The following is a 12,650-nucleotide window of genomic DNA, read 5'->3' on the forward strand; positions in this document are numbered from 1 at the left end:
ATCAGCCATCGGAGGAATTGGATTTAATAAGGTTTACAAGATTAAGTTTTAGTTGTTGCGCCCAGAGATTGAGTTACTATTGTTTCTACACAAAGTTTGTGTGGTGTTTTCTTCTCGCGATTCAACTGAGTTGAAGAGAGAAAGATTCGGCAGCAAAGCATGGGTTTGCATGATGTGTCCCACAAAGCCGTAGGGGTTTTGAAGCACGGGAATGGCATGGAATGGCGTGGTAGTGACCCACCAGTGGGAACTTCACGAGCTGGGTGGTGAGATTTTGGAGCCCTGGAGCTCCAGTCAGTGCTGGGCATAGTGCGGGAACATGGCGGCCTGCTGATCGTCTTTTTTAGTACCTCCCGCTACAGAGCTTAGATCCTCAGCACAGTCATAACCTAAAATCCAGGCATAGCAATTTACACCTTTAGCTCTGGTGCAAGGGGACAAGGGCAGGGAGATAGAAGAACTGAGTTCACTGGCCAGCCAGGCTAGCCAATCACTGTGTTCCTAGTTCAGTGAAAGAGAGGTTGTCTCAAATGACAAGGTAGACAATGACAGAAAAAGCCATCTGATGTCAACCTCTGGCCTTCGTGTATGCACATAATTATACATATATATGTGCACACACACACATATTCACACTCACATACACATATACACACACATACACCTTACAATTTTTAAACACTTTTAAATTATTTAATTTTTATTCTTTTTAAGTGTGTGTGTGTGTGTGTGTGTGTGTAGATTTGTACACATGAATACAGGTGTCCACAGAGGCCAGGGGGTTTGGATCCACTGGCGCCAGAGTTACAGACGATTGTGAGTCATGTGTGGGTGCTGGGAATCAAATTTGGGTCCTGTGGAAGGGCATGGGGGTGCATGCTCTTAACTGTTGGATCATCACCCTGGACCCTCCTTACCACTCTTTACTCTTCACCAAAGTTTTTGTAAAATGAATCTTGTTCTGTGTTTACATTTTTAGGTTTGCCAGATTAAAGACGTTTTTACTACACACACACACAGTGCGCACACATGTTCCGTGTGCCATACTGCATTTATTTGGCTATGTATATCATTTTTATGAAGTCTGAAGTCTAATGCCAAAGCACACTGGATTCTGAAGCTAAAGCAAGCTCTAGCCAGTTACATAATGATCTGTGGCATCATTTGGTCACCCATGCTGATTTCCTCAGGATCAGGAGCACATCTGAGCCAAGTACAATGACCTATACATGGGGAGATGACATACTGAAGCCATCATTTCACAGGCTAGCTAAACCATTTTAATGTTTTAGAAGCTTCTTAACATGCTTCATCCCTGTGACTTATTTCACTTACTGTCACCGCTGCCTGGCACTGTCACCACTGTTACTACTGCCTTGAATCCATCTGACTTCCAGGCACACTGCAGCTCCTGCAGTGCACAAAATCATCTGCCTGCCTGACTCTAGACACACCCTGTACTCTTACATTGGCACTTTCCATCATCTGATTAACCCCAGAACATCAGCCTGATTCTAACTCTATTGGGTTTTGGTCATAGACAGGACTATGGGGTCCTCATGTGAACGTACATGTATGAAAACTTACATATAACATATTGGGTATGTTATATGGAGCTTAATATTCAATAACACGAGTAGAGAATTATCACCCTCTCTAAGTGGAGAAACAAGTCAGAAAACATGGTGAATCTTCATTTGTTTTTATGATTTACTTTTTATTTTATGTGTATGGATGTTTCACCTTGATGTTTATCTGTGCACCAAATGTCTTTAGTGGCCACAGTGTCCAGAAGAGGGCATCATATCCCCCTGGAACTAGAATTACAGACCAGACCATTGTCAGCTGCTGCCTTGTGGGTACAGTAATATTTCATATAACAGAATGCCCTCAGGTCCATCCATGTTGTGACAAATGAAAGTATATCCCTTTCTAAGGCTGATAACATTCCATCATGTGTCTATTACATTCTTCATCTATTCAACTATTAACAGATACTTGAATGTTTCTATACCTTAGCTGTGATGGTTTGTATATGCTTGGCCCAGGGAGTGGCACTTTTAGAAGTCGTGGCCCTGTTGGAGTAAGTGTGGGTGTGGGCTTTAAGCCCCTCATCCTAGCTGCCTGGAAATCAGTCTTCCACTAGTAGCCTTCAGATGAAGATGTAGAACTCTCATCTCTGCCTACACCATGCCTGCCAGGATGCTGCCATGCTCCTACCTTGATAATAATGGACTGAACCTCCGAACCTGTAAGCCAGCCTAATTAAATGTTGTCCTTTATAAGACTTGCCTCCATCATGGTATCTATTCACAGCAGTAAAACCCTAACTAAGACATTAGCAATTGTGGGTAATGCTGCAAAGAAAATGAGAGTGCAGATTTCCTTGCACTGTAGTGATCCAACATCATTGCATTTAGAGTCAGAAGAGGAATGGCTTGCTCATATGGGAGTTCCATTCTTTCTCCATACTGTTTTCTTAATGGTTATTCCAATCTGTGTTCTTGCCAAGTATTCTGGCTTTCTCCTTCTCCCTATCCTCTCAAACATTTATCTCTTACTGTTTTCATAGTAGCCATCCTAGCAAATATAAGGCAATAACTGTCCATATGATTCTTGAATTTGTTATCTTATAGTCTAACATGTGTTCTACCTAAAGAATATTCCACATGTCCTGGGAAAGAACATATCCTGCTACCGTAAACAGCAAGTTCTATTCATACCTGTGAGGTCTATTTGGTACAAAGGACAATTCAAATCCCATATTTTCTTGAAAACTTTCTGTCTTGTTGATCTACCCATCATTGAAAATGGGATACTGACGTACCCTACTATTGTTATCCTGATACCCATTTCTTCCTTTGTATCCATTAAGATTCAGGAGCCTCAGTGTTGTGCACATAGAGACTCATAATTCTTATGGGTTCTTAGTGAACCCATTTCTACCTTATTAGTGAACCTTATAGTGAACCTTATTTTTACCTTGCAATAATTATTTGAATTGAGTTATAGTTTGTCTAAATGTTACCAGCCTTGATTTCCTTTGGTGTCTATCTTCCAGAACTATCTTTTTCTGCTCCTACCCTTTCGACTCATGTGTGTTCTTAAAGCTTCAAAGAGTCAACTACAGACAGCAAGGAGATGGCTCTTTTTTGTAGCCATCCAGCCACTCTGCATATTTTAATTGAAGAAGTTAATCCATGTACATTCTGGGGTATTACTCATAGTACTTAAACCCTGCCTACTCAGATGACTGGTCTCTGGCTGTTTCCTTGGCTCTTTGTTACTTTCTTCCACCTTTTGTGTCTACTTTTGTGGTTTAGTGATTTTTCTATACTATTAAGTGTTGATTACATCCTTAACACTTGCAGATGTGCTCTAGTTTTTCCTTGTGGGTAGTGTGTGTGTCTGTGTCTGGGTGTGTGTCTGTGTCTATGTATGTGTTGGTGTGCATGTATGTGTATGTTAACATTCAATATGAATGATTTATGAATAGTTTATTTTTTTTTAAATAATGTACAAAGTGGCCATGGAGAGGAACAATAACAAATTCTTCTTCTTTCAGTTCACTGCTGTGCTGTTTTCCCTGATGCCGGGAATAATTCACAATAATAACTTTTTAAATTAAAGTTCAGCTTATGTTCTCATAAAGCAAACATACTTGATATTCTAGATTTTAAAAGATTGAAGAGTCATAGCAAACAAATGTATAGTTTTGATGTACATCTTTTATTTGGGGGGGCTTGATCAGAAGAACTTGGGCCCCCCACGAGCGACGCAACTTTTATTTTTAAATGAAACAGATGTAAATAACACTTTGATAATCACCACAGGGGAAAATGACTAGAGATTAGGTTTCAGATGGTTTTGGAGGATTGGTGTTATTTTTGTTAGATATGTATGATGGTTAGTCTTCATTGTCAACTGGACTGGATTTGGAATCACTTAGGAGACACATGTCTTAAGGGTGTTTCTACAAAGGTTTAGTTGAAGAGGAAAGGTCCACCCCAAGTGCAGGGCACTATTCCATGGACTAAGGCTTCACACTGAACAAAGAGGAAATACAAAGAGGCCAACTTTTGCTCCCTTCTTCCTCCCCACACCACTCAGCAGCCTCACTTTCCTCCCCTTGTACGCTGTTCTCTTCTATGGGGAACTGTGTCCTCTCAGACTGTGAGCCAAAATAAACCCTTCTTTCCTGAAGTTGCTTCATGTCAGGAGTTTGTCACAAGAAAAGTAAACAGCACAGCATGTTGCTATAGTTGTGGGAGAATGAGTCTTTCTTAAAAAATTAACACAAAAATATTTAGGTATGAAGTGTCTTCATGATGAATTTTGCCTTAAAATAACACAGAGGGTGGAAATGATTACCAAACTGAGAAAAGCACAGGAATGGATAGCTGGAGTCCATTTATGACAGTCTATGCATTTCTATAAATTTAGGAACAAATTAAATGACCTTACATACAAAGCAAAAGTCTCCACTGAGATCAAGACTTCGGCTAAAAATCATTTGTCCCTCTCTGAGCAGCCTTGTGGCCTTCCACAGTAACTCAGCCTCCTGGGGCTTCAATTCATTTATTTGCAGAATGAAAGGGTTGTTTTAAATGACCCTCAGGGTATGTTCTAACTGTAACTTCTAGAGTCCTCTTGTATCAGATAACTGTCAACTATCCAGTCTTTCACTTGGCTTCACATACAGGTGATGAAGAGACTAGCCCTATGCATCCAAGAGGCTTTATTTTACTTCCTTGAAATCATATCCTTGGATGTTTCCTTGAGCATCTCACTCAGTTTTTCTGAACTGATTCCTCTCCACTTTGCCTGCCTATCATCAGAGAGTATGAGACTATATGAGAAACAGTATCAGTTAACGCATATTTGGAACCACGTACCTCCATTAGCAACATTGAACTTCACTCCAAACTCTCCCCCTGGTCCTCCAGGACAGTGGCTGGCTGTTAGGATGATCCCACCAGCTGCTTTGATCTTCCTGATGATGCAGGAGACTGCAGGTGTCGACAAGATGCCATTCTGCCCAATAATCAGTCGACCAATCTAAAAAATACAGGGAAAAAACTCAGTCCAAAGTTCACAGAATTGAAGGCATTTCAACAGGAAAGTAGCTCAGGCTCTGTCAAGAGATAATTGATCTTCTAGCCAACGGAACTGAGTGGAAAGCTGAATAAAAGAAGTATTGTCTGCCCACCCGAAGTCTCCAAGTCCATTTGGGGTACTCATATCTAGTCTTCCACCGCCAACTAATAATTACTTAAGGATCATTGGTTTCAGGTAGTTTGAAATACCTACTTTTGATGACCAACAGGTTTGTTGAGCTCACATAAGTTCTTGCTTTAGGTCTGACTAAGAAACTATAATGATGAAGGTGTTAGAAATGACAAAGGGAAAAGGATTGCTTCCTACGTCTCTTGCTTCTTCTGTGTGATACTTTACTCTTGATTGCCACATTGGTGCCATTTAGAATCACCATGGAAACAAATCTCCAGGCACATCAATAAGAGACTGTCTAGATTAGGTTCACTGAGGAAGGGAGACCTGCCTTAAATGGCTGTTACATTCTATGGGCTTGGTCTTAGACTAGATAAAAAGAAGAAATCCACAGAGGAGAAGCACACGTAGTTCTCTGCTTACTGACTGAGCATTCAATGTAACCAGTTACATCCTGCTCTTGCTACCATGCCTTTGAGTTTCTGCTCCAATGTGAGAGATAGAAACCAGGACAGCCCTCTGAACAGTCCCCATGTTGCATGGCTTTCTAATTATCTGATAAATTTTCTATTTCATATATTATCACCTAATACTTTCCATATTATTATTTATTTACCCACTATGCATAACCCCTAAGAATTATTTATTCTAAATAACCAAGAACAAACCTGCAGAGACAGTGAGTGTGTAGTAAATATCTGTGAATTGGTTAGCATTAAAACTAATGAACAAGTTCTGTATGAAAAATACACTGGGAAAGAAGAATGTGGAAGATGACACACCTGATGATGTGGTGGCTACCTTTGTCAACTTGACACAATTAGAGCCACTAGAAAGTCTCAATAAGGTAGTATCTACATTGAATTGACCTGTGGGCATGCCTGTGGGGGACTCTCTTAATTAACTGATATGGGGAGGCTTAGACCACTGTAGGCAGCACCATTCCCTAGTCAAGGTCCTGAACTGTGTAAGAGTGGAGAAACCAAGGTGATCGGAAGCAAGAAAGCACATATGGATTCATTTCTCTCTGTTCTTGACTGTGGGTAGGTTGTGACTAAAGTTTCTGGCTAGACTTCCTCACAGTGATGGGAATGTAGCCTGGAACTGTACGTTGCTTTTGTCAGGAAATTTTATGACAGTAGAAATGAAACTAGGACACACGGACTGCCAGACTGTCCTGGTGAGGGTAGGGAAGCTTGGACATCAGCTATGCTACTAAAGGGGTGAAAGTAGAAAAACACTAGTCTAAGTAGAGAAGAAGTAAAACTTTGAAAAGCAGAGCAGGTGAAAAAGTCAAGAGGTGATTGAAACAGTAAAAAACTGTCTGTCAACTCTAAAAGCCCAAGCTTAGTCTCTGCTGAATTCTGCCAGACCTTTAAAAAAAAATTAACACGAGTGCTCCTCAATTTAATTCATAAAATAAAGAGGGAAGGAACACTGTTACCCATTTTCAAAGGCAGAATCCCTCTAATACCAAACCAGTTAAGGACACACAAAAAAACAGAAAACTATAGGCCAACATCCCTGATGAATATACATACAAAGATTCTCAAAAAAAAAAAAAAAAAAAAAAAAAAAAAAAAAAAAAAAAACTTGGAAACTGTATTTGACTCCATGTTACTCACCACAACCACGTTGGAGTCATTCCAGAAAGCAAGGTTTTGACACATGTAGATCAATAAATGTGTATTTTATCAACAGACTCAAGGATGGAAATCACATAATCATGACAGATGCAGAAAAAGCCTCGGACAGAGTCCAACATCCTCTTCATGATGAAGCCCTGAAGAAACTCAGAAGGAACACAGCCCAGTGTAGGAAAGGATGTAAAAGACCTTTACCCCACCTTATTCTAAATGGGGGTGGGGGTGGGGGCTGAAATCATTCTTTGCAAAGTCAGAAGAGACAAATGTGTACACTTTCTCCACTCTTATTCAATATGGTCCTGAAGCCTTAGCCAGTGCAATAAGACAAGAGAAGAGAATGAATATAGTTGGGAAAAGAAGCAAATGATCCTGATCTATATTAGTGGATGGTGTAATTCTGCACATGACAGATTCTAAAGATGCCACAGGAAAACTCTCAGCCCTGGTAGATGCTTTCATCAAAGCTGCAGGGTGCAAACCAACACACACAAATCAACAGCTTTTTTCTATCCCACGGACATGCATGCTGAGAAAGAAAATCGAGAATGCAATCCAATCCAGGAGAGCTTCAGAAACCAATGAGTAAAGGAGTTAGGAATAACCTCAACTAAGGAAAGGACAGATTGCTACACTGGAAAGTTTAAAACTCTGGAGAAAGAACTTGAGCAAGACACTAGCAGCACTTGGGGTGTAGATTAATTAATTATTAATTAATTAATTATCAGGGGGCTGGTGAGATGGCTCAGTGGTTAAGAGCACGGATTGCTCTTCCAGAGGTCCTGAGTTCAATTCCCAGCAACCATCTGTAATAAGATCTGATGCCCTCTTATGAGATGTCTGAAGATAGCAACGGTGCATTCTGGGATGTTTGAAGATAGCAACGGTGCATTCACTCATATACATAAAATAAATAAAATAAATATTTTTAAAAATAATCAATCAAAGCAGTAAAACTAATTAGTTTTCACTAAATGATGAATTAATTAAAATTAATTAAGAATGTTTGCATATTTGATTTTAATAAATTTAATTAATTAATTAAAAATAAAATTAAAAGAAGATATTATAAATTGGCATCAATGATAAAGTGACCAAGGCTCTATTACTAAAAGCTATTCAATGCAACTCCCACAAAGTCCCAATGGCATTCTTCACAGAAGTAGAAAAGCAACCCTAAAATTCATGTGGAAGTACAAGGACCACAAATAGCCTGAGAAAGAAAAACGGTGCTGGAGGTATCATCACACCTGACTTCATGCTCCACTACAGGACCACAGTAACAAAAATAGCACAGCACTGGTACAAACAGAGCCATGTGCTCAACAGAACAGATGAAAAAACCCAGACATACCCTCCACACAGCTATAGCTATCTGTGTTTGACAACATTGCAGAAACATACATTGTAGGAAAGACAGTTTCCTCAATAAATAGTGCTAGGAATACTGAATGTCCAAGTGGTTATCCACGTGCAGAAACAAGAAACTAGATTTCTACCTCTCACCCTGTACAGAAATCACTTCAAAATAGATTGAAGCTTCAATGTGAGGCCTGAGACTCCAATACTGTTAGAGGGAAACAGCCGGATCATGTCCAGAGCAAGGCAAGGGAGGAAAGAAATCCAACAGCTCAGGAACCAGTCTCAAGGACTGGCAGATGGGTTGTGTGAAACGTAAAACTTCTTCACAACCAAGAAAACAATCAAAGAAAGAGAGAATCAACAGAACAGGACAACGCCTTTGCTAATACACAGTATAAAGTGTAATCTACTATCTTATTGAATTGCCTTATATACTTAGAATATATATTTGACAATGGATTAGTGTCTAGAATATATGAATAATTTAAAAAATTGAGGGAGACATTAAAAGATAAGATGAGGGGGCTGGAGTGATGGCTCAGTGGTTAAGAGCACCGACTGCTCTTCCAAAGGTCCTGAGTTCAATTCCCAGCAACCACATGGTGGCTCACAACCATCTGTAATGGGATCTGATGACCTCTTCTAGAGTGTCTGAAGACAGCAACAGTGTACTCATATACATTAAATAAATAAATAAATAAATATTTAAAAAAAAAAGATAAGATGAATTAGCAACATAAAGAAAGTAATAGTTACTAAAGGCTCTGTTACTAAAAGCTATTCGATGCAAACTCTGTGAGTTACTAACAAACATGAAAAGCTGGACAGCATCCTTGGCCGTCAAGACGGTTCAAATGAAAACTACAGAGCCTCCATTCACACCATACTGACCATACGGGAAACCACCACAAGGAAAGTCACCAGACTACCATGAGTAACAAATGATGGCCAGGGTCAGGAAGAGAGGAGGCATCAGACCATGTTAGTGGGAATGTTAACTGATATAACCTCTGTAGAAAAAAAGTTCTAACAGCTGTACCACTCCTCAGAGCATGCCCAGTAGGTGCTGGCCGGCATTCCACAGAGACATTTGCAGTTCTGTGTTCACTGAAATATGATTCACAACTGACAAAGTATGGGCTCAGCCTGGCAGGGGGGTCAGCATAAACAAGAATGAAGTTAGGTTCTTTGCTGAAAAACAGATGCGACTGGCAATAATTCCATTGGGCAAAATAAGCCAAATTCGGTAAGATAAGTAGTATTACACTCTGTTCTCATGTGTGGATTCCAGATCTCAAAAAGATGCATAAGACCACATGTGTGTTTGGTGAGTGAGTGAGTGTGTGTGTGTGTGTGTGTATGTATTAGTGAGTGTGAGAATATGTTTGAGTATGTGTGAGTATGTGAATGTGTGTGTGTGTGTGTGTGTGTGTGTGTGTATGTGTGTGTGTGTATGAATGACATGAAAACAGAAAGACTGAGCGAGAAAGGAGACCAGCAGGATGAGGGAGGGAGAGACGGGGGATGGGGGGTCTCCATTATCATAGTATACAACATACTTGAAAGAAACTGTCTTTGTGGAAACAAGACTGTGTACAATGGTTGAAAGCCAATGCAAGTGGGAGGAGTGAGGAGAGCAGAGGCTAAAGACCAGGAGAAGGCTGTCAGGGGCTAATAGTTTCCAGATAGAAGCTGTAGAAATAAAGAAAGTTGTTCAGTTTGTCACTATAAAGTGCTAGTGACTTGGATTCATAAGTGTCTGTCTGCCCCATCATCTATACTGATTCTTAAAGAAACATATTTTTAACTGGTAGACGGGAGGCTGAGGTAGCGCTCAGTGTCCAGGCATTTGCCTAGTATGCTTCATGAAGTCATTGATTCCATCCCTGGCACAATAAATCAATTAGTTAATGAATAAGTTAATAAAATTGGAAATTGTGTATACGTGGTAGACATGTCTTATAGTGTATTTACTTAAAAATGAAAATTTTAAAACAATCTTGTCCCATAACAAAGAGCCAGCTAGACAGAGTATAGTAGGAAAAAAAACTTATAGAATACTACTTAGCCATTAAAAAGTAATTAATTCTTAATTGCCCAGCTGCGGCAAACCATTAGCAGCCCACAAAAAGTCAGTAGAGGGCCACAGGAGAGTGAAGGGCACTAGAAGTGAGCAAGTAAGTGATGGGCTTCTGTCCTACTTAGGTTTCTGTTTCTGGACTAAAATCATGACCAAAACCAACTTAAGGAGGAAAGGGTTTCTTTCAGCTTACAGCTCCAAGGAACATTCCTTCACTGAGGGAAGTAAGGGAGGCACTCAAGTCAGGAACCTGGAGTCGGGAGCTCAAGAAGAGGCTTTGACAAAGTGCTGCCTACTGCTTCTCCTTCACTGCCCATACCTTTATTACACAGTACAGGCCCAACTGCTAAGGGATGGTACTGCCCTTAGTAGGCCAGCCATCCCTACATCAATTAACAATCAGGAAAACGCCTCCACAGATGTCCCCACTGGCCAACCCGATGGAGGCAATTCTCCTACTAACATTCCTCCTTCCTAGGTCAGCCTACTTTGTGTCACGTTGACCAAAATTAAACAACACAATAAACAAGGTGTGATGGCCCCGTCTATGAGTTCCCAGCAAGCCTCTTTCCCTACCCATTCCCCACACTGTCCAAAAGACCTCATGAGGAAAGTGACCACCGTGGTAACGAGGTTACTCATTCACTCAGACGCATGGTTTTGGTTCAGCTAGGCTGATCTGACCTCGTTCCCTGCTGAGTGTCCAATCTGCTGACGGTAGAGATCAACCCCAAGTTGCAATATGGCAGCATTCCCCTGGGATGTTGAGCCAGGTAGCAGGTTGATTCATCTGGACCAGTTCCATCATGGGAGGTCAGCCCTTTGTATTAGCATGGATATACAGAGGGGAAGACACACAGAGAGAGAAGGTGAAGACAGAGGCTAAGATGGCTGTGGCTCAGCAATGTGGCCACAAGCCCAGGAAGCCAAAGAATGCCAACCACCACCAGAAGCTAGAAGAGCCATGGAACAGATCCTTCCAGAGAGTCTCCAGGGAGTGCGGCCCTGCCAATGCCTTTATTTCAACTTCTGGGCTCCAGATCTGTGAGAAAGGAAGTTGCTGTTGTTTTAAGCTAAGCGGGTCGTTTGTTATGGTAGACTTAACAAATTAATACAAAATCTGCAAATGAATATAAAATCAGTATCCTTTTCTACAGCTGCCACAACAAACTGTCAACAACACAGTGGCTGAACCAAGAGCATGTTGGCTTCTTGGAGTTCTAAAGACCTGAAGCACAAAAACAAGGTGCCCCCAAAGACACACATCCTCAGATGGCCCCTGGAGGGGGCCTCCAGCACCTCTCTGGTTTCTGCTTTCTACCCATGACTCTGGTCTGTCTTCCCATCATCTTCTCTGCATATCTATGTTGTCTCCTCTTCTGTTGGCCTTCCCTCTCCCAGTTAACCCAAGACAAATCTCACAGGACAAGTCATGGCTTTCAACATCTAGAATTGTTAGATAAGTGCACATTTGAGACTTATGGAATACAGGGAAGGCACCCAATTTGAAACTGCATATGAGTCTTGTACCACATCTTAGTTCTATCTCTACAGATGTGATAAAACATCCGTGAACAAAAGCAACTTGGGAAGGACGTTATTTATGGCAGATTATAATTTATAGTCCATTATTGAAAAAAGTCAGGGCTGGGACTCAAGATAAGAACCTGGGTGCCTGAGCTGAAGCAAAAGCCATGGAGGAGTGAACATTGCTTACAGTCTTTCTCCACATGACTTCTTCAGTCTTCTTTCCTTTTTTTTAATTTTAAATTAATTTATTTATTTTATGTATGTGATTACACTGTAGCTGTCTTCAGACACACCAGAAGAGAGCATCAGATCCCATTACAGATGGTTGTGAGCCGCCATGTGGTTGCTAGGAATTGAACTCAGGACCTCTGAAAGAGCAGTCAGTGCTCTTAACCACTGAGCCACTTCTCCAGCCCCACAATCTTCTTTCTTAAACCACTGAAGGCCACCTGCCCAGAGTTGGTATCACCCAAGTGGGCTGGGCCCTCTCAGTCCTGCCCACAGGTAAATACGGTGGAGTCATCTTATCCATTGATATGGAGTATCTCACTTCCCAGATACTTCTAGCTTGTGCCAAGTTGGGGAGCAGGAGGCAGAATGTACCATTTCACTTCTATGAGCTTAGCGTCTTTATCTGCAAAGCCAAAGTGTTCATTTAAGGTTCTATAGGAAAAAAAAAAAAAAAACACTTCTAAAATTAAACATGACCCAATATAATACTAATGTCTTCCCCAAACCTTGCATTTATTAAAATTATTTTTTTCTAGATAGCAGATTTTCCTTTAACCCTCTGTTCCACTTTCTGG

The 12,650-nt window shown here is 40.8% G+C and overlaps 1 protein-coding gene across 1 annotated transcript in view; it reads right to left on the reverse strand.

Moving 5' to 3' along the window:
* The window catches only part of Pgm5 (phosphoglucomutase 5), a 178,447-nt gene that overhangs the window by 149,607 nt on the left and 16,190 nt on the right, over window positions 1–12,650 (reverse strand). Inside the window, exon 2 of the mRNA XM_034489577.2 lies at window positions 4,896–5,058. Coding sequence (XP_034345468.1) covers window positions 4,896–5,058 — 163 coding nt within the window. The remainder of the gene's footprint in view (window positions 1–4,895; window positions 5,059–12,650) is intronic.

Source organism: Arvicanthis niloticus, chromosome 1 (genome assembly GCF_011762505.2).
Source record: "Arvicanthis niloticus isolate mArvNil1 chromosome 1, mArvNil1.pat.X, whole genome shotgun sequence".
In the NCBI taxonomy this organism is placed as follows: Eukaryota; Metazoa; Chordata; class Mammalia; order Rodentia; family Muridae; genus Arvicanthis; species Arvicanthis niloticus.